The sequence below is a fragment of the Oxyura jamaicensis genome, chromosome 19 (genome assembly GCF_011077185.1).
Source record: "Oxyura jamaicensis isolate SHBP4307 breed ruddy duck chromosome 19, BPBGC_Ojam_1.0, whole genome shotgun sequence".
NCBI lineage: Eukaryota > Metazoa > Chordata > Aves > Anseriformes > Anatidae > Oxyura > Oxyura jamaicensis.
Window position 1 is genome coordinate 5968759 of NC_048911.1, and position 23137 is coordinate 5991895.

The 23137-nt window shown below is 46.0% G+C and overlaps 1 protein-coding gene across 2 annotated transcripts in view; it reads right to left on the minus strand.

Moving 5' to 3' along the window:
* MYO1C (myosin IC) overlaps positions 1 to 22373 on the minus strand; it is a 55062-nt gene extending 32689 nt beyond the window's left edge. Inside the window, exons 1-2 of one of the 2 annotated variants that reach the window (XM_035342866.1) lie at positions 22221 to 22307; positions 4199 to 4274 (exon numbers count right to left, since the gene is read on the minus strand). Coding sequence is in view for 1 of the 2 variants with exons in the window: in XM_035342864.1 (XP_035198755.1) it covers positions 22221 to 22358 (138 nt within the window). In the remaining variant the exon portion in view is untranslated. Of the gene's footprint in view, positions 1 to 4198; positions 4275 to 22220 lie in introns of both variants that reach the window. The other variant, XM_035342864.1, reaches the window with a different exon arrangement.
* Between the last annotated feature and the right edge of the window lie 764 nt (positions 22374 to 23137).

Consider the following 23137-nt stretch of genomic DNA (forward strand, 5'->3'; position numbering starts at 1 on the left):
GCAGTCTCGTCTTTTCAGAAGACAATGAGCTGCAAGAAAGATTATATTCCCATTGATTTTGATACGATTCCCACGGATATTAGGGCTTGAGCTTGTCTCTGTCATGGTGATAGAATGAAAGAAGAAAGCCAAAAGGAATGGATTTCCTTTCTCTAAAGACTCTTTGGTCCCTAGGTGTGTTGGTCTCAGATCGGATGTGGCTGCAGGCCCCCAGGCAGCATGAGGCACTACTGAGTAAGCCCAGAACTTACCTGCCCAGAACCAACGTTACAAGCATCTCGGCTGCTGGAATGCATTCACAGACATCCACAGAGCAGTCACCAACCAAACTCGGCAGCACCAAACGGCAGGTTCTCCAAGCACTGAACAAGCAGAGCCATGAAATCACCCCAAAGCCCACTTGCTGCTATTTCATACACTGCTGTTTCACTGGCACTATCCGGAGCCAGCTCTGCTTGTGGGGTTTCTGTTTTTAACTTCCCAAATTCTATTACAGTAAGGGTAAAGCCAGGCTTTAATGTGAAAATACATAAAGCAAAAAGCTAAAAAGTTTTGAGGTAAATCAAGTAAAGTAGAACAGGGCCATGCGTGGCCACTACTCAGTAGGAGGCTATTTAAAACCCAAGAAATGAAGCCGATGTCAGTGGTTCAGTGCAGCACTGCTCTCTAATTAGCTCTGACCCAAGGCCCCAGCACTGATCTCAGAGATCCCGCACTGTGGTAGATGTCATTTGTCAGATGAGGAAGGTGCCAGCAGTTACAAGGACTTGTGATGAAGCTGGTATAACACCTACTGAAGAGCTGCGGTGCCACCAGCTCTTCTGCCCTAATTAGATTCCAGTCTGAAAAATAACACGTGGTACCTCTCAATCCCTGCACAACTCTAATTGCCGCGATTTTTATTCACTTCTGATCATCAACAAACTGGGGCGTTAGGCGAATTGTTAACAGAAGCAGCCTGAGGACACATTTCAAAGGTGGGTTTAGCGTTGGCCTGCTTCGGAGCGTTTATTTAGAGCTTTCATTTCATTGAAAGAAATAAACAATAATCCAAAACCCTGCTCAGTGCAGGTGCACCAGTTAGGATCAAAGGTAATCTAAGCTTTACTTCCCAAAGTGAGCCACATCAGCCGTTACCGAATCACAACAGCAAGCCCTGAGCCAGGAGTTTTCCACCTATAATTAGCCCGGCAGCTCTAAATCTTCAGGAGGAGAATGTCAGCTCTCCATTATCATTCCTCTAATCAGTCTGGTTGTGGCCAAACAACACAGAGGTCAGCAAAATTCATGGTTCAGTTTTAAGTTGTGTATCAACATCTTAAGCCTGAAAATGCCACCTAAGAGGAGAAGAAACAAGTAGATTCAGAAGCACATTTTTACACATTTCCCTTGGCTTTCTTTTTTTGTTTGTTTTTAACGCAGTGGAACCTGCATTATTTATATATTTACTGGGAAGACCTTTACTCAAAACGTTCTTTTCTCTAGCCAAACTACTACCCAACTGCTGCTGGTGAGGAAAAACATTCCTGCTTGTAGGTTAGCCTAAATTAGGAGGAGAAAATATTTGGAAAGCAGAGATAACCACCATAATTTTGATGTATAAGATCTTGATGCTATTCAGGTGATAAAACCAGGCTCTTCCTTTCCAGTAACAGAGAGCCCAGCCCTTGTCTCTGATTTCTGCTGAGGATGGCTAGCTAGCTCTGTGTCCCTACTACAGGCACCGAGGGATGAATCAAGTTTTCCAGGCCTCACCAGTTAGAAGTGACTCATAGAAACCCTGGATCAGAGCACTGGGATTGCTCTGCTCGACGCTGATAAGCGGCTGATTCCCTGCATACAATTTCACATTCAAAGCAAGGGGACTGGAAGCCTTTCCTGTCAGCCCTGCGTGACTTGCTACGTTACACCCGCGAGCAGTGCTCTCCTGAAAAAGAGTTTGGCCCCATGAAGCTGGCACCAAGCAAACCACAGTCTGTGCCTGTGCCGTGCAGATTCTACCACACAAGATAAATCCGGAGGTAAGAGATTCGGGCTTTGGTTTATGCTATTCAGAAGACAACGTGGATCACATCCACATCAGTCCAAAAACAAAGGATCAAGTTCATCTATAAATGCACACATTTGTATTTTAAATAATATTCCTTATTTCTGCCTTGCAAAAGAACTGCAGAATAACACACATTCCATAATTAGAAAGTACTTGGCAAGGACACCATGGGAAACAAACCACCCTAAACAGGCCAGGAATTTGAGAGACTCCCTCTTGCAGGTCAGAGGAAAGTATTTTGCAAAAAATAGAAATTTCTTTAACCTATCACGTGTGTCCTGCTGTCCACATTATACTGATTGAAAACTGATTAGAACGCCTTGCGTTTTTAAGACACCCTATCGCAGAAACTGGAGGTTCTGAGAGACATCTGGCCCATTGCTTAGGAAAAAAGCCGTGTTCCAGCAGAGGACAAACGTCTGACCGCACAACATCTGAATAAATCAACGCCCTGCCAAAGAAGCAACATTAAATATTGTAACAGGCTTGATAACAAGGCAGAATCTCTTCCCCATGCTGTTAGCTCTGCTAACAATCGCCTGGTTTCTACCCCCTTTTGTTTGTTCTGATGCACCTCTCCTTTCCCCATGCAGAGTGACCAGATGTCCCCAGAACAAGAAGTTAGCAAGAGAAACCTGGACGTAGGACATCGGACCCTGGAGACACAGCATTCCTGGTCAGTTATGAAACTGCAGACCTACGAAGGTTAAATCAGCAGCCTGTTGTACTCACTAAAGAGGTGTCTCAAGATTGCAGAGTTCCTTAATTTTACCACGAACTTGATGACATCACCACTTCTCTGAATCCTTGGGTTCTGTGTGAATGTGTGCACTGCTGCAGACAAAAGCTTAAAAATATAATAGGTGTGGCCAAAAGGCCACAAAACCCAGAAGACAAAGAATATTTAAATTATTATTGTGGATTCTAATTTATGCTTTGTAATGCCTAAAACTGTCAACACTGGTTTTGTTTGTTTCAAGGAAGCTTCAGCAGTGAGAACACCGAACTTCTCTTCTTCCCAAGCTCTGTCTTTCACAAATAAACAAGAATAACACAAAAAGCTGGAATATTACAGAAAATGAAGATGCTCTCCTTGGACTCCTATACTTTCTCCATAAGTGCTATTCACTGTTTCGATACCTCTGACGATAACACGTGAAAAATGGCCGATTACAAGCCCATATGCAGCAGCACTCGTACTTAGGTACGGCTCCTGCACACACACAATAATTCAGGGTCCGTGACGCGAGTGAAAACAGAAACTGGGTTAATGCAACAAATTACGGTAATTTTTCCTTGTTGTTGTTCTCTGCTGAACCAACTAAACAGAAAGGGATGACCGGCTTTGACAGTGACCATCAGAACGAAGTCCTACTGCATAATTACCAGATGCCCTTAATACGATGCCAGTTGGTCTCATGCATGTGGACGCTCACACCGCGTCGCGCTCGCACGCTGCCCTGTGCGCGGCTTTGTTGGGTGCTCTACAGGACTGCAAGGCAGTCGTTGCCTCAGCTGATTTTACAAACACAACTTACCCATTCTGAATCCAGCAGTAATTGTTGAACTAACTTCAATAGCAGAGAGTTTAAAAACAACGGTTAATTCAGTTTGATTGCTTTGCCCTTACTTTGATACAATAATTTTAAGCAGCTCCCCTGCAGAGTCCGTGGCAAGAACAAGAAGAGCCGTTTTGACGGAGCTGTTAATGCAAACAGCCTGACTCAGTTCAGCTGATGTGCATTCCTCACAACTGACTTTCTAAACAGTCACTCCCAGTGGCAGGACCTACATCTTCCTTTTAAGGGGAAAAAATGTTTTCACAGGAAAAATTAAATGTTCAAAGCCTTTACATATCTCTGTGCTTCAGTGACCAATCTCTCCTTTAAAAATACCTCCTTGTTGCACACTCAACAAAAACAACTCCCTCCTTAGCATAAAATTGTTCCTCTTTTTAACCACAGCCACTAGCTTTTTACAGATACCCTGGCAGATCCAGGTAAAACATCCTATTATACTATTTTTTACACGAGCCAACATGGAAAAAAAAAAAAAAAAAAAAGAAAAGAAAAAGCAGTTTTCCAAGGCATTAGGAAGACTCGTTTTGAGAGACAGAAAAATGGCTGAGAAAGAACAAGCAAAACTTACAGGCTGCAGACAACGCTTTACAGCTCACACTGCTGACTGACAGTTCCTATTCCTTCAGATTTCTTTTTCTGCATTTCTGAAAAGAGGCTTAGTGTTAGAAAGGGATTAAGATTGGAAAGCATAACAAAAATTTCTTTTTCTACCGACACCAGATAAGAGAAGAGTGAACAGGGCTGCTTTGCCTGCATGTTAGAAGAAGGAAACAGGATTTCCCTCTGCTACTCCCTGAACAAGGTCCCAAGGAAATGTTTCTAATAATAGGAAATTACTATATAAGGCCAGATCAGCACTAAACTGTTTGCAGTCTGGAAAAGAAGAACATACAAGCGTACTGAGCATGGACACAGCTGGCAGAGCAGGGCTCTTCACACGTCAGTATTCTCCAGGAAGGCAGCAAGCAGCAACCTAAGGCTCCCCTCCGCAGAGATGGGCAGTATTTAACCTGTGACTCCTCTCTCCTGAGCGGAAAGGGGCCTCTCCCACAGCCTGAAACAGAAAACTAAATGTACAGATTAGAGCTGCTACACCCTTTTTATATCACACCCCTGCTTTTCTTCACGTGAGGAAAAGGATAGACAGAAAAGACTTTGAAATCTGTAAAGTAACACCTGCAAAGCATCGCTGAGCACATCTCTGATACAGAAGGGGCAAGAAAAGACAGGGCCTGTCCTAACACACGATGTGGCCAGAGGTAATGGAGCCGAGGACAGCTCCCCTACCTGCCCTTCCCGGACCATAGATCCAAGGAGCGCAAGTTTGCTGCCCCATTTTATGAACTTGTCAGCTCTCTCGTTCATTTTGTGTTAAACTGTAAAGGTGTTGGACACCTGTGGGAGGAGCCATTTAATTTACTTTAATTTTCAAAGCATTCCCTTATAGTCGTATCCGCTAATATCTTGCAGGCCAACAGTTTCAGCAACAAGCGGCCGTACGTAACTACAAGCCACGTGCATTCATCTCAGCAAAACTATCGGACTCCTGCCTAGAGCTCCCCTTGCAGCACCAGCGCACGCTTCTGTCACTCAAACAGATACAAAAACCGCAAGCCCAGTTAAAAAGTTTTTCCTCCTTATAAAAATGAAAGGGAGTTCCGACAACAAAGCTCAGAAAGACCTTAATTGGATAAAGCGATATAACACGAGCATTTCCCTGTGCTCCCCAGTGAGGGGTCTCTCTCCACACGTTTTGTCTTTGGGTAGGGCCAGAAGCTCTCGGCTTCCAGCACAGAGAAGCGCCCTGAGCATCCAGTGTGACACAGCCCCTTGGATGCCAGGGAAACGAGTACAATGCCTGTTCCCAGACAGGTTTATCCCCCAGACTTCTGTCAGGAAGAGATGTTTGTGACAAAATGGATAAATAATTTTGTACCTGCTACCTCCTACCTTTCTCCTGTCTACAAATGCAGCCCCTGCAGATTTATGCAGCTTCCGGGGGAACGCGGAGCCAAATCCCTGCCAAGATTTTCAATGCATTAGCTGGTACGACCGCCTTGAGCTGAAACAGACAGCTTGCTGCAGCAAAGTTAGGCTGAGCACCTTATAAAAAAACAAAAGCAAGGCTACCCTTATGAAGGGCTCATTGCTGAGACAGCGTGGCGGAGTTCTGACAGCAGGAGCACTATTCCACGTCACGACATCAGGAGCTTTGCAGTCCTGGTGAGAACAAGCTGAGATTTACAGTTCTCTGCGCTGTTCCAGAGGACTGCTCCAGTGTAACCAGGCTCTCAGGTACATTCTTTGCCAGTTGCTCACACCTCACCCTCGTCCCCATGCTACCTAGTCAGAAAAGGGTGTGCACTGAAGGGTGTATTAAGCTTTCCAGGGCATATAGCAATTCTGTCCCAAGAGGACGTTTCATATTGGACTTATATTTAGGGACATCTTGATTTCTGAAGACTTTTAAACTGACCTTTAGTTTTGTGTCCTATTAAATACTTCACATTCTTGCCTCCATGGCAATGGGGGAACCAAGAGTTGGCAACAGGCAGGTTTTTTTTCAGATCCGGTGCTTATGACTTTTAGAGAAAATGAACTACAAAACTGTAAGCTTCAGATTAAATAACCTTCTGCCTCTTATCTGTAATCTGAAAATTAATTTTGGAAAACAACAACATTTTGGGAATTAGCTCTCTGCGCATCTAGCTCCGTACAAAGTCTCATCTTTAAGTCTGGACCCTAACACTGTTTTCTCTGCTTATTTTTGGTACAAAGTCACAGGATACAGTCAGTAACGTGTTTGTTCAGTTTCAAAAAGTCTTCTCCAGGAGAAACATGATATTTGAAGCTTTTCCTTTTGGTAAGGCCTGAATAAAGCTATTGTTGAATTCCTGGTCTGGCGTCAAAACCGTAACTTCTCTGCTGGGCAGAAACTGGAGCACAGGTAAATCTCGATTATAGTAAGATTCCAGTGTCACAAAAATAAAGGCCCAACAGCTGCAACTTTCCTGAAAAGCATGAGAGAGGGAATCACATGTGGAATATACTGCCTGATTTTTAATTTTACTAAAATAACTCGTAGATGAACGATGCCCCAGCAACTTCTCTTACTCCCCACTCCTGCTAGTGTAATAACAAAATGCCCGGTATGTGAAGTTCATAGTAGTGACAGGATTTATACATTAGCATAATTTGTGCCCCAAGTTTAGGGAAAAGTTGATGTAAGCACTTTGAGATTGGTACAATAGCATCAGTCACAGGTTTGCTCCACGTAATATCTATAGTTTCCTTAAAAAAATAAAACCAAACCACATCAATGTGCAAGTACTGTGACATTTCATTCCGACACCAGAAGCAGGTGAAACCTGAGAGAAACAACATTCTTATTTTCCTTCTGGGTGTGACTCTTTAGATGAAAGCCTAGCAATGCTGTGAGCAAACTACGAGCTACCAAGTGGAGCCAAGTTCCATGAGCCCAGAAAAAGGACACATTCAGTCCTGCAGACATTCAAACGAGTGGAGTCGTTTTTAATTTGACGATTTATAAGCGCAGAGTTTACAGGCACAATTTGTACTTCCACCACTTTTTTCCCTCTCTGTCCCAAACTGACTTTGCTGGCCTAAGACAGGCGGTTATTTTGGGATAGTGAAAGCTTTAAAGTTCCAATATGACTATTAGGAACACATACGGTACAGAACTTCTTTCATACCCTGCTTTGTAAGGGAACAAAAAGCATTTGGCATTTGCTGTGATGGCCTAAGTCCCCTACAAAAAGATTAAGGAAAGTTTTATCAACAGTCTGGAGTAAAACTAGATTAGGAACCCAAAATAAGAATCTCCACTGATCTGTAGAAATTCCAGATTATGCTAAAAGAAACGGCCTAAGCAGTTTCCAAAAGCAGACGAAAGCAAAGTCGACACGCAGTGCAGACTGGCTATCTGGCAGGGTGTCAGATTTGAGGCCTGGCAGCTAGCGGGAGCACGTGGGCAGATGATATTGCAGCTGGCTTATGTCTGAACTGCTTCCCTTTACCCCGTCTCTTCTGTTGCTTCTGAAAAGAAGGGGAAAAGCCACCAGATGAAGGGTATTGTCTGAGGTAATCTCCTTCTGGCCAGTCGGACAGTACCCCAAGGCTTCCACTGGTCTTTAATGTTTTTGTGAATTGCAAACACTTTGACCCTAAACCAGGTACACCTTCACTTAGTAGCACATAGGGAATGATGAGTTGCCATCCTCTTGGCAAAAGTATCCCAGGATGCCTGGAAAATACAGACATGGTTTCGGAAGGACGTCCCGCATCCACTGGCCGTAGCTTGCACCCATCAAATGATCCAGAACACTGTTTTCCAGCACTTTAAAAGTTTATACTCCTATTGAATTAAAGCACTGACAAATCAAGATTTTTTTGAATAAAATAAGTAATTTACATGGATGTTAAAGCAAAAAAATCATTGGCTTGCAACTTAGAAGTATGGGGAATAGCTCATCTTCATGACATGGTTTCAGTCCACTCAGGAGGACTACCCTATCCTGCTCACAGCATTTCCAAGAGTTTCTGCTTTATCGAGGACACAGATTTAATCAAAACCAAAATACATAATAAAGAATAATCGGGGGGGGGGGGGGGGGGGCTGTTCCTTTGCGGTTCTCAGGAATGCAAGTTCCACATCTGGATAAACACAGGCCAATGCAGTGAATGGAAACATTAATTCTCCCTCTTCTTTCTTTCTCTCTGATTTACCTACAGTCCCACATTGTGCGGCTGAAAACCAGCGGCAATCCTGCTGATGCAAAGTTGGCAGCCATAGGCAGGCAGAGGTCGTTACCCTGTACAGCCACCGTTATCAAAGAAAACTTCATTTGGTGATCTCCAACTCAAACGAGAGCTCATGAAGGAATTTTCATAGCTCCTGTGACTTGGGTATAACTACCGGCTGTGACAGATGAGACATTACTAACAACAGAAACTGTCCCACAGCACCATGCTGTTCTCCATCAGGAGATGAGGACCAGCACCCCAAGAGTCAGAGGCAGAACCATCGAGCTGTGCTGATGCAGACAAGGAGCACATCTTAGAAAAAGGCCAAAAAGTGAAAGTTATCTTTCTGCCCTCAGTCCCCCAGTGTGTAGCTGGGAGTCCCTTCCACATAAGGCCACGTCGTGCCAGAAGTGCACAGGTTTGGAGATCTCATGGAAGTAAGATAATTTTGTTCTGATGTTGTCTGACCAAACGCTGCTGTCCCTGGCAGCCAGGACAATGACAAGAACCGTCAGAAATCTTATCCCAGTGGGAAGGGAACAACTTTGTTCCTTTGATTCAGAAGGCACAGATTATCTAGGTCTCCCTGGGGGAGGTGAGGGGTGCAGGGCCATGAAGGATTCTCATGTCTACCCTGAAAGGATAGTCCAAGAGTCTCAAGAAAAATCTTCCATAGAAAATCAATACATCTTATCAAAGCCCATAATGCAAGAAATCCACACAAAACGCAGGCAGCAGTTTCACTCCTGTGTCTACATTCTGGTTTTAGCAGCCCTCAGACAGTGCCAAGGCAGCATCATTTGCTGCTGTAGCAACACGAGCCCAGCCTCAGCCACTGTACTATAACGAGAGGAGACTGCAAAAAGATGAGAGCTGATACAGTGCTCACGGCATGCCCTGCATTAGCCCTGCTTCCCTGCTACCAGTGGGAGCTCTGCCATCAGCTTCAGTTGTGTTGGAGTGTACCTGTGATAGAAAAATAAGGGGTTAAGCTCTTTCAGATCAGCTGAAGAGAAAGAAAAGCATCAAAACACGAGGGTTTGTTTCCAGAGCTACTGTTTGAATGGCTGGACTAGTAAAACAGAAGGACGCGGGGAAGCTCATCACTGTAAATTATTGATCCGCTGCTTTCTAGACATTGAAACTGGTAATTAAACAAAGAGTAAAAAGATACTTCATCAATTATAGAGGTGTCACTTTAAATTACACTTGCTCCGGGATGAATAAAACACATGGGTTAAATGCTGCGGGTGCTTCTTCATGCCAGCTTGTCGTTCAAAATACTCACCGTGACACTGATAATAATTCCCTTGTGTCACTGCTTCTGAGCTCTTTGTACATATTGAGCCAGATAAGGGGAAACGAGAGCTTTTGTTTCACCAATCTTTTTCACACAATGTCCTGAAAGCACAGTCCCATGGTCAGGAGGGAAGATTTGGAGCTGTGATCAGCGGGATCCCTTTTCTGCTCAACAGGCTTAGTTATATGGCCATAAGTCAAGGCCACAGCCCCTGCGAAAACAGCCCTCCCGGAGAAATCAGGCAGAAGAAAAGTTTTGTCTACAACAGCAAATTGTGAAACGTGTGAAGTACGGCGCAGACATTAGACGCTTGTAGGTCTGTCTTATGGTTTTTAGAAAATATATACACATCCACGCTCTGCAACCACAAATAACACTGGCAAGCTGCTTCTGAAGGAATAAGATGATGACACCAGAGATACCCTTTTAGCAGAAATTGTCACAACCATCCTTGTTACTAAGATTTGGTTTGTGACACTTTTTTATGCCAGTGTGCATGCCTTACAGCATCAGGCTTAAAGTTACCTCAATTTCATGTGTTAAATACTACATACATGTACAAATATATTTGCTTTAATGCTTATTTTGAAACCAAAACATCATCCAAAGAAGAGCTTGTCCTTGCATTTAGTAGCACAGAAGCACTCCAGAACCACTATTACAACTCTCAAAGAGATTTCACTCCACTAAAGCATTAATTGAAGGCTGAGTTCATCAAGTGATTGAGACAGGTCACTGAGCATAAATATTCTAAGCAGAAAACTGCATCTGCAGCATAAGCAGGCAGCTTAAAAGTGCATGCAAAAAACCCTCCAACAGGTGGACACAGCTGGCATCCTTCAACGAGCAGAAGCAGCAGTGAAGCAATAATGCTAGAAGGCAAGAACAGAGAAACAGAAGTTGCTGATGGAGCAAGACGATCCTCGAAGTCAAAGAACTTGTGCTTGCCGTGGTGAAATGTGGAAGTAAAGGGATACCCAGGTGGGAATTTAGCAAAGTGAGGAGTGATGACTGGGATATGGCGTGGAAGCTGAAGGCAATCATCATCTGTTGGTGGAAATACTACAAGTGAGAGATGAAGGCTGGACTGTGCAATTTTCGTGAAGGAAAGAACAGCACCTCTTGGTAGGGGGACAGAGAACCAAAGAGGCGAGCTGACTCTCCCTACCGCTCCCCAGCTAATGAGGCTGAAGCACAGGGAGAACAAGCTCTCTTGTGGGCCCGATGCCAATTGCTCTATTAAATTTTCTTTGCCTGTTCTGAGGAGTTACACAACGTAGGGCTTTATTCATAAATGCCTGATGGCGTCCTGCGTACACACCAGCTTCTACCAGCAGAACAGTATTTGTGGGAAATGTTAGGAAGAGTGTCTAAGAGAGATAAAGCCTTTGAGTTGCAGACAAAGCTGCCAGCCCTCATTTCCAGCTTGTCAGAGCAAGTCCTTCTTGAAGTCAGCAGCCTGGAATGAAGAGAATCTGGCATTTGTGCATGTATGTATGGTTCAGACAGTCAGGGCGGAGGGGCTGACTTTAATCATACTTTCCACAATGGGGGGGGAGGGGAAATGTGACAAAATACAGCAAGCGACGGGCGTTATCTGCTATATATTCACCAATTCCCCCTCTTGGGCTTTGTATTTCAGGAGTGACCTCCTTTCCTGCTTCCACTAGCCCCTAGAGGAAAACTGGAAGGGGCAGCACACAGAACTGGAATTTGAGAGAAAATCCTTCGCATTCTTGAGATTCCTGGGGTCTGTGATAGGCAGCACAAAGGCAGCACACACTTGTCTGGTGATCCTAAAAATTCCACGTTCTGGAGAATTACTGGAACAGCTGACGGGTCACAGGAACGATTATGTGCAGGTACTACCCTCCCCTGAAAAGCTTAGCCCCACTATTCCAAAACGCATAGATCCAAGTGCTAACCCTACACTGCCTCTGCTGCTCCAGCTTGCCTGTTGGGTGATAACTTCTAAGTTTAGTATGCACATTTTAAAGCTGTTTACTGAACTGTCTTCTGCCAGTTTCTTCTCCTTTCTGGAAGAAGAAAAAGAAAAATCAATAGAGAAAAATCAAAGAATATGGCCTTGCAACTAGCAATTGCCAGGCTTTTTTAGCTTGTTTTGAAGCCTCTTTAACAAGAGTGCTAGCATGGTATTAAAAAGGAGCGAAGCTCCAAAATAGTTTAATCCAACTGCCCACTACTGTGCTAGCAACAATACTATATAAAGAATTCCATTTAAAACCACTTCTACTCTCACAATAAGGCTACAGTCCACTAAATCACATGGAGCTTCAATTCCATCTAGAAATAGCCTCTTGAAGTTTCGGTCGTAGGATGGCATTCCCAAATTTTATTTACTTGGGTGCCACTGCTGGTGGTGACAGCAATAGCAGCTACAAATTGCAGGAACCTGCATGTATGCCCGGCAAGGGCACACATCCAGATCCGACCTCTTGCACGAAAGGTTTTGGCAGTGAAACGCATTCCTTCTCCCTTACCCTTTCTGTCTGCGTCGACTGCAACGTCACGCTCGGCTACCACAGCACGGTAACCTTGCGCTACCGCCCCGCACGTTCGTCTTGCCAAAGAGTCCCCCAGGGCCCAAAAGGCGTTTGAAGGCTGAGACCTGTTGAAGAGCAATGCAGAAGCAGGCGTTTCCCCGTGCCCAGCTGAGCAGGGTGACCTTCCTCCATGCTGGGCTCCCACAGCACGGCCTGCCAGCTAGCGGGCGTTATTTCCTTCCACAAACTGCAGTGCTTTGGGAAGAAGCATCGTGGCTGCAGAGAGGACTAAACCCGCGTTGTCAGCGCCCAGCTGGACCCCGGCTTTGAACCTCAGCCACCGCGTTCCGCCTCTTGCCTGAGCTGCACACAGACACCAGTTCCTCTTGGCTCGGTGTCCACGTGTTGCTGCCCTGGCAGCCTGCACGGGATTTATCAGCGCGCCTCTGATCCCGACCTGGTACCGCGTTAATGGGTAACAGCAGCACAGGCCCTCCGCGGGCAGCTGGTTACTGCCCTGCTTAGGGGCTGTAACGGCTATCACAGCTTGGGAACCCCCCGTGCAAGGAGTGGAGTGGAGACAGCGTATTGTATCTGTAAATATTAATAAAGGCAACGTTTAAAAGACAGTTAACTGCCATTTATGTTCTGAGCAGATGGCCCAGCTCCACATCCCCAGACTAGAAGGTTTTAGTGCCAGTCAGCCCACACACCAGGGCACAAAGCCCCTGGGTATGACTGCAGAAGATTCTAGTAAATAACTTTTCCTCTCTGCTACCGACTTCAGGGATCCAGAACCAGAAGCATAAAAAGAGAATGGCTGAACAAGCCATCTCTGTCCCAGTGATACACCACAGACGCTTCTACATGAACATGAGAACATGGAATGTGTCCTCTGAGGTGCCAAGAGCGCAGGCTTAGGCTGCTGCACGTCGACCTACACATCAGTGTGCTGTAGTTCATCCCTTGCCCCGAGCTGTGCCTGTCCTGGCCTCCTCTGTACCCGGACTGACATTAATTCAGCTCTGAGGTGAGAGTTCAGGGGCCTAAAACATGTTGTTGTTGTTCTCAAGCTTTGTTTCAGCAGCTTCACTGAGAGTCAAATGGACGCCAATGCAGGTACAAAGGCAAGGAGTAGAGAACTACAGAAAAAAAAACAATTTAAATAAAACTTCCCGTGAGCATAAGCTTACCTTAGGTACCGGGGGAATACATCCTCCTGCCATACAAGTAAAGGAAGAACATTTTATTGAGAGCATGTGAATGAAGCTCTAAGACTGCTTGCTTAGCACCCTGCCCGTTATTTGTATGCAGGCCTCCAAATGTTTAAACCCTTGAGAAGTGATGCACGTATATTATCATCACTAGCAGCCTCTAGACAAGCCCAGGAATGACACTAGAGGCTACGGAGCTGACAGCTGTGGTGCTCTACCATCAGGAAATCAACGATATAAATTACCTAACCCGACACGCGTGGGTATACACGCCACATCAGATTTGCCAGCAGAAATATGCCTGGCTAATAAATGGGGCTGCTGTTCCAGAAGACAGCGAACAACTGACACTTTTTGGCAGATGCCTGAGAAAGGAGGGATGATGCTGCTGGACTCCGTAACCATACAGGAGGGCAGTAACTCACCTCCCGCACCCACCGCTGCCCATTACCGACCCAAATGAACCTTCCCATGCCCTATCAATCGGTCAATCTGAATCCAGCCCACATTAAACACTGCCTGGTTTTTATACTCTGGCAAGCCCTGTGTCACATTTGCGTTGACTAACCCTCAGTTTAGATAAGTGGTTTGTAATCAAGACCATTTGGTTTGGGGCCAATGGAAGTGCAGCCGAAAGAGCACCTCCAGGAGTTCAGCACGGTGCTAGAGAGGTTACCTGAGAAACTCACTGCTCGGAACAGAAGGCGGGGTACCAGGCTGACAGCTACTTTTAGACCACTAAACTACAAGTTTCCTTTCCAGCCTACCCAAAACTAAAACCAAGATTTATCACAATAAATTTTGTCTTTTAAAAGTAATAGCCTGCTTGCACACTGCTTGGAATATGTTTCTTTCCAGGCACATGAATTCAATCTGCAGCAACACTGATGTTCTTCCACTCCCCATTTCCACTTGGGTGGCAATGTGACCCCTTCACGGAGGCTACTTCTGAAATCAGCACTTCAGGCAAAAATGCGTTCTGTGACAAACAGTCAAATTAACTGAGGCCTCTGCAAAAAAGTAAACAGTTACACGAGCACAGCTTTTGAGTTCTGTCGACGTCAGCCTGGACATAGTTCACATTCCCATCCTACACTGAGCCGCTTTGAGGAATTTTCCTCCCAGCGCGAGCTGAGCTAAGGGAAGCGGTTTGGAGAACAGCAGTTGCCAGGTAAAAATCTTCAAGGCTTAAGGTTGGAAGGAGCTGCCCTATGTCCCCACCGAGACACAGAACCGTCAGAGCAGAAACAGACACTTGGCAGCTGATCAGGTTTCAGTTTAAAGAGAGCTCAAACATCCCCTTTCTCTCTACAGGTGTTTTTTTTTTACATGCAGAGCTTTGCAGCTCTTGCAACATTTCCTCTTCACATGGTGTCCGCATGGCCAAGCTGCCAGAACAGCAGAGAAGCCCTCAGCCCCAGCACTCACTCAGGCTCTCAGCACCACGCATCCTCTCTTCTGGTAGAGCCCGCTGGCACAGCTGAAGGCTTTTGAGGTGATCACTGTCTACAGCAATCTCTGGGAAGAACAACTCATCTTGGACTCTTTTTTTCTTCTCTGCTACATTCTCCTTTCCTTTGTACTTCCCTGTATCAGGACACAATTATCTCAAAACATACTAGCTTATACTGGAGACAAATAACGTCTGAAAGCTTTACCAAAACACACGAATGGCCTGTAGGCATTAACCCATGCGTTCTTCCATTATATCATGCAAATAGAACAGATAGCGTGCCTGCATTATCATGTAGTCACATGCTTTCCTTAAGTGTTCCAGGGACTCTGTAACACACCTGTTTTAGAAACAGCTCATAAAAGTGCATAAATTATCCCTTCCATTATCCCAAATTACTCCTAGCTTTCTCCACTCCCTGCATAAGCAGTCTTGAGAGCATTGTTTTTCTTCTGTAAACTGAGGAGTCATCTTCGTGGTGATCCTAAAGGATAATATCTTAATGCAGCCAACGTCTGACAAACAGAGCTGGTGCTCATCGTTACTTCTGTAATACCCAAGGCTTCAAATCATTTAAAGAAGCACTTCCTGCTGGAAACAAACATTGTAAGTGCTGAAACAAAGTGCCACCTGAAATAATGGGACAGCTGGGATACGGGTATTTGTCCCGAAGTCATTACACACAGCTGAGCTTTAATTTTCTTCAGCTCTGCTGAATGCTCTGTGGATCCACTTCTTCAGGAGGTCACAGAGATATAAGAGCAGCAAGGTAAGATTGGTCTGATCTATGTTACAGGCTTCTGCCAGCAGAAAATATTCAAATTTCCCAAGGTTTATGTACATGTAAGATCCCTATCCAATAAACAGTGCCTCACCTGGATGTGTGCAGGCACACTTTGACTGCTCTGCCTATGCTCTAGCTGACCAGAAACAAGTTCGCTTCCATCCAGACATCCTACAGCCACAGCATGAGTTTTTGCCCAAGGAATACACCGACTCTGTCAGTAACCCCAAATCCCACTAGGACTCCGAGCACTGTACTGTTGTGTTACCTGGGGTACAAAAGCAACACATGAGAAATTTTGACATGGCAAAATCAGAGCAATGCTTTCGTAAAGGGTGATGCAAAACCTCACCGTGCTTGTTTAAACAAACACACGTTCTAGCTTTGCTAACAGCTCCATAGCTGCTGTTCCCAGTTACTATCCACCAGCTTTCCGGACAGAACATCAGCAGGATTAAAGTTAGAAATCACCCGCTTCCCCCTCAAATTCCTCATTTGTGTGCTAGGATCAGGCACACAAAACCATACTCTGTACCTCTCTGTACAGCTTGGTTTTGATCCCTTCCCCAGGTTCAACAAATCCATGCACAAATGAAATGGGGATTCTGGAAATCCCATATGGAATATTGACTCTCATTTTCCTGAACCCCTAAGTTTTCCTTTTTATTTTCAAACAAAGCTGCGGCCAAAAAAAGCTTGTGACATTAGGAGAAATTAAAGATACATATTGTGACTATAATATTTAAAACACAGTGTTTGGTTCACTTAAAAAATATGATACTTTTTTTCTCCACAAATGTGCAATAGATTATAAAAGTAGCTCTTCGTTTACATCTTGCTATGCTTCTAGTCATCATATTGGTGCCTACTAGTCATCATATTGGCCTGTATCTTCTCTTCCAAGCTGCAATGTATTTGAATTATGCGGCACCCAGTAGCTCTGAAGGAAAGAAACAGAACTGGCCACCCAATTCCAAAATGTATAAATTCAGAAGATGACCTGAAATATCTCCGTGTGAAAGTTACATTTTAACAGTCCAAGCACTCTTCCCACACTGTCCCTTCATGCGCGAGTCAGGCACGCTTTGCTGCCCCCACTTCATTCCCGCATGAACAAACCCGCGGACAAACCCTTTTATATTGCATCGTACGCACTTGGCGCCGTTTGTTCGGCACGCTGAAAAACAAATCGGGCATACAAGCCCTGGTTATTTCAATATTAATAGGTGCAATGGGCGTGTAAGAAAACTACCTGTCAAACCCATGAGAAAACAGCAGGAAAACAGGCAAGAAAAGGCGAAGAATTTCTCACAACTGAACTCCAGTGCTTGTATAAGGCAGAAGAGTATCTATATTGCTCTCTAAGTTCTGGTTCTGTCAGAGAGAATTCCCGGCCTCCTGGTGCAAAGGTGTAACCTTCCCTCCCAAGATGTAGAAGGAGCCATTGTGAACAGCCTCCAAAATCCCAGGAGTAGAAAACAACCTGTTATTTAAAACAATGAGATGTGTGGACCGAGAACAAGGCTGTCTGGTCTCTAATTTGCAATATTCAATACGACTGCTCTAAAAAGAGTTCACAGGAATTCTGTGCCGTAGTCTTTTCCTAGAGCAGCGCCATTGGATGCGTTAACATTTGCTGCAGATAAAAACCTGAACTGCAGAACTACCACACATAACGCAACATCGTGTAGTGTTGCAAATACGTATCCCTTTTTGTTTTTTAAAACTGTTGATTATAGTGCGCTGCCTTGTAATGCGTGGAACTGCATATTTCAGTTATTAAAGTTAGCAAACAAGTCTGGCTGTTGAAAGTCATTTCCCTGAGTAAACAATGACTCAGTGTGGACTGTATAATGTAAGAGTTATTAGTTACTGTTAGCAAGTTTAAAAAACTCAGCTCATTGCACCGTACAAAGACATATTTCAGAATGGAAAAATAGCTTTCCTCCCACTTCTGTCGTTCCAGTTGTACTGTTTCAGTGGAATTTAATTTTCTAAAAAGCTAAACAGATCGCTATCTCCTTATCCAACTTGACATTGACTTATCTGGACCTTTCAGCCATGACCAATAATCATAGCGAGAGCTGAATTAGCCTGCTTTTCTGTTCTCCGTTCATGGTAACTCTTCAGTAAAGGTGATTCTCTCTTGGACAGGAATATCCTAGTTAGGCCGGGCACAGGTGGTGATGAAAACAAAGGTCAAGACTATAAAATACCGAGCATACGGTAACGAAGGAAAACCATGAGCTCACCAAAATCCTCTGACAAATACCGGTCTCCAGCTGAATTATAGCTCCTTCAATAATCCTCCCCTTCATTAGCAAAATGGCCAAAGACACTTGACGATTGTCAGCTGGCATAAGGCACCACAGATCACTCTATCTAATGAAAGGCAACCTCAGCTTCTAAGACACAAAGGTTTCCCTGAAGTCTTAAATTCTCTCCCTCCAGAGGCTGTTCTCCAGGTATCAGTACATACCATCTCAGAGATCAGGGCCCCATCTCTACGTGACCTTTTGTAAGGGTGAAATCTCTGGTCAGATACAAGCACGCTACAAGGAAATAAAGTCAAACATCCATGGTAAACTTTTGTCAGAAAGCTCCTCAAAAAATTTGCTGAAAGCAGAACGCAAAGGTCCAGCCTTTTAAAGTGACTCTAGGATAGCAGGCTGAATGTCAGCGTAACTGTGTTCACTCTGCATGCATCTTTTTGCGTGACAGGGATTTCAGAAAGCTCTTTTATGGAGAAAAAAATCTGCTTGGCGTGGCAGGACTGTTTTTTGTTGTTGTTATTGTTGTGTTTTTTGTTTGTTTGTTTGTTTTTTGTGTGTCACCCAAAGACTGTCCCTTACCTGGGAAAAGTCAGAACGCACTGACATAATATCCACTTTTTTTTCCTGCCACCAACAATTACATTGCCTATTTGCTAACAAAGTTTTCAACAACATGCTAAAAATCTGTCCATTTATTGCCAGCTGCTGAACTGAGTTACAGGAAGGGTGGTGGCCGAGCTGGGCCAAGGTCAAGATGCCAGCTACAGGGCTGCAAGAGGCCTGGTGAAGAACAGCTAACTGGTCACTCGCGTGGGACCGAGTTCTTTCCTAAGAAAAAAGCTGCCAGGGAAAGGTACCCAGGTGTGCATGAATCACACGGGAGTTCTAATTATTAACATTTGTCATTGCCCAGTACTGGAATTTAATATAGGACAGACTGTATTGGGGATGTACATTAAGTAGAAAAGGTGCTGGCCCTGCTGTTCCTTGCTGTATTGAAGCATGTTTAAATAATGCAGGGTGAGACTTTAAAGGATAGCAGAGCTTTCCTCCCCCCCGCCGCCCTTCAACAGAACATGACTCGGTGGCAACAGATTACTTGAGGTCTGTCCACTCAGAATCTTGTCATAAACTGTTAGCATTTCACGCTGCCGCACGCTGCTTGCTTACAGCGCTATTAATGCTTTCTGGGAAGAGCTGGCCACCTACCCCACTACTGCATCACCAAATGTAAAGTATGCAGAGCGGGATGCAAAGTACGTAGCAGGAAATTTTCCAGAGAGATCATTCAACCCAGGCAGAGGCACGGTAAGCATGGCTCCCTCCAGGCAGAAAAATAACTAGGTTCAATCTCACAGGGAGACAACCCATGCAAACCTCATCCACTAGAAATGATAGAGGGTTAGATGGATGGTTTTTAATCCAAGTCGGGGATGGTAATCGTAGGCAAGGCCAACCACATCACTCATGACTTGGTTATAAAGAGATGAGAGCCGGAACACGGAAAAACCCTTGACAGAAGACAAATACACGCTGGAAGTGCAATGCTTTGTGCTGGTACCAAGCACCGCTGCTGCCTGAGGAGCGTTCCACGCCCGACCCCAGCCATTTCTTCCCGTGTGGTTGTATGCTTTGTGCAGGTGGAGGCGTTCATGTGCTCACACAAAGAGGAAACTCCTCCAGAGAAGTTACCTGTTTGCCTCCTCTATTTGGCTTTACCTTGGATCAGTTCTGAAAAGTTAACTGCAATTGCCTGCCATCAACACAGGTAAGCCAAAGCATGATGCAAAGGGTTCTCCCCACAGCAACATTTTAGCAACAGGCATACACACCTCTCTGCGTGGTTCTTTAGCCTGTGTGAAAGAACTGGTTTAGTAACTTACACTTGCAAAGGGCAGCAGGACGCACCGATCTTCGGAAGATCTGCTGTACTTTTAAGTTCTCCCCGCCTCCTTTGCTGCGGCACCGGTACCACACTGTCTCTTCCCAAATATAAATATATCCTCCAGAAGACATTAGTTACTTGAAAGCGCCCTGCGAACAGTACTCACCCATCATTCTCTCAAGCTGCGAGGCAGAGTGCTCGAGCCCATCGATCCTCAGCATTTTGCAGGCTGGAGCTATTCAGAAACGGTCAGGTGAGAGCACACAGCCGAGGGAAGGGGCAGTGGACTGAAACGCAGGGGAGCTGTGGTTTTTACATCGCTTTGTGACTGTGGCCAGCTGCTGCAGCTTGCTCCTCCTGCGTTTGGTGCAGACTGTCCATCCTGACAGTGCAGGAGGAATTTGTGCAGTTCCTAGAAAGCACAGTTTGCACCAGAGCAAGGCTGGGTTCTGTAAGTAACATGACGCTACAAATGATAGGCAGCTCCCGATGTTTGAATACTGCTGGAGCAAGACTAAGGCTATTTTACCTTTGCATAAAGGCCTCCAGGGAGCTTGAGCTTATTCTTAGAATCTCCATATTTGATCTGTAATTAAGCTTTCTCAGCTCCCACTTTTTACCATCCTTCCTCCAATGGGCTTAGATCAAATTAGGTCAAGCCTTCTACCTGACTTGAATCATTTTGTCAGGATCTGTAACATTTCTCTTACATGTATTGTAAATTCTGAAGGTGCATCAGGTATCAGAGCAGTCTGCAGTCACCTAAGTTTCTTCACTGCTAGTTATGCAAGACAACAGAGAGCAGAAACTGCACTCCAGAGCCCTGAGTCACACGGGATCTCTCACTCCCTTAGTATACTACGATTCACTTTTATTTTTCTCAAAGGAAAGATCTATCCTGCACGTTGTGATAAATGAGGTTAGCGTGCGTGTAGGCTAGCATTCCACTGGCCGCTGTCAGGCAGAACAGAAGATTGATATTTACACAGGCCCTTCCTAAAAGGACAGGATTATACCAAGTTTCAAAACCGAACATCCTAAGTGTCATGACAGCGGTTGCCATACCAGGGCCTGTTGTAAAAATTAAGAACTCATCAGTTCTGTAAGCTTTTGACAGTTTCTAAAAGAGCTTCTAAAGGGTGCTGACAGCTGGTAATCGCCTATTGCTCTGAAATAAGATGAAAGAAAAATGCTTTTATGCCAACTTACTCCAATACGTGGTTCTGCTTTCAGGGCTTGTCCTACCAACCAAGCAATTTTTTTCATTTGCCACCTGATACAACTAGGTGGCTGTCATCTGCAACAAGATCTGGACAAGCCTTCCGCCTCAGGCAGCAGTCATAGAAAGAATAAACACCAGAATGCTCCCTGGATTGAAGCTCCAAATCCTTTTCCTTCTGTAATCCACCCCAAGTATGAAGATTCAGATCAAACCAGGTTACTTGGAAAGTTCAAGTTCCTAGAAGCAGCCATCCATTCAGCACAGAGCCTGGTTCCTTCCCTAAACCACCATGACTTGCAGCAATTAACTCCAGATATGTTAGAGGGAAGACAGGCACAGAAAGTAACACAACAGATGGGGCCACTTCAGTCTGCGAGGGGCCACAGCTGTGATCTAAGCTGAAGTTACAGTGCTTGAGAACATCCTCGGCTACAAGAGAGGGCTAAAAACACCGAGCTTTCCTCCTAAGGTGCTTTGAGGCACCTGTACAACCAGGGGCAAATGAGGAAGACTTATTCCAGCATGAACATCAGCGCTAACCGTGGCGGAACACCGCACCAGCGAGCACAGAACAGTACAAGAGGGTGGAAAACAAGTTAGCTCAGCACAAAGCCCATTCCTTAGAACAGGGCACAACCCTCTGACACACCAGCCGTGACATGGCCACGTTTCAGCTCAGGAGCTGCCTTGCTCTTGCCCCCACACCCAGCCGCACCCTTTCTTGCTCCAGCTCCTGCTGCCTGGTCCCACGGGAGGCAGCACCCCGTCCCGGGCAGGAGCTCGGCAGCTCGCTGCTTTTGGGAGAAAATGCAGTGTATTTGGTAACGTTACGGAAGAAGAGGGAGGGGATTGCCGGAGACACACCATGCAGCCTCCAGGATGCCTGCTGCCGCGAAACGGTCATTTATTTCTGTCGGGGAAATCGCAGAGTTTCCGGGAACGTCTCCGACTTTAGCGGGGGGGGGGCAGGGAACAACAGGGCCGCTGAGCGCCCTCTGCTCCCCGGGGGGAGCCTCCCCGAGCACCCCAAAGCCTGCAGCGCGCCCGGGGCAACCCGCGGCCATGTGGCCGAGCCGGGGCACCGCTCGGCGGCCACCTTTCCCCTTCGGGCGAGCCGCCCGGTCCCCCTTTTTTTTTTTTCACCTTACCTTTACCTTCCCCTACCCGGTGCCCCCCGCTGCGGCCGCTCACCTGCGCTCCGCGCCCCGGGACGCGCGGCTCGGGGCCCTGCGGCGGCTCCGCCGGTGTCGGGGCGCCGAGTGGCGGCGGGAGGGAGCCGCTAGTGAGCCGCTGGTGAGCCGCTAGTGAGCATGTCCGAGCGGCGGGCATGCGGAGTGCAGGCGGGCAGCAACGGCCCTGCCTCCGCCCTCACCTGCCGTCAGCTCCGGGGGATCCCCCCCCCGCGGGTTAACAGGGCTTTTGGGGGAGCCCCTGACCTCGCTGGCAGCCGGCTCGGTCCCGGAGAGCACGGAGGGGGAGGCAGGAACCAGCTCGGCCTGATTACATTGTTCAGGACAGCGGCATCCTGCTGATAAGGCTGTGTATCGCAGCAGCTCGCACGCCGGGTGCTTCGTATTCCGGGCGCACCTGTCTCCTCCAGCCCTCCGAGAGATAAACGCGGGGCGCCGGTGACAACTTCACCATTCCCTCCCTGCCGGTGTGGGAAACAGCCCAAGGGTGTCGTCGTGAGAAGGCCAAAGGGCAGGTTCAACTCCGGAGCGGCTCCCCCAAAGCCAGCGGGAGCTCTGCCACCAAGATCAGGTAGAGCAACGAGCATCTTGGTTCACCACAGGCGTGTTAATTTTGGAGGTGGTCTGTGCAGGATCCGCAGCAAATTCTGCATGATTTGTTTCTAACAGACGAGCGCACTGAGCTGAACCAGTAAAGCTCTGCAACCCTTCAAAGCGTCTTCAGCTACAAACTTAGGCTTGTGTTAAAGCACAATGCATCGTAAACTACTTTTCTCTGGCCGTTTCTGCAGCACAACAGCACTTGAATAGAGAGTGCTGTCCTCAAAGTAGCAAATTACAATTTTATGGACTGTTAATGAAGATTTAAAGCTCTTTAGAAAGCTGAGCTAACAGCTTTTCTCTCTCCGATATCTCCCC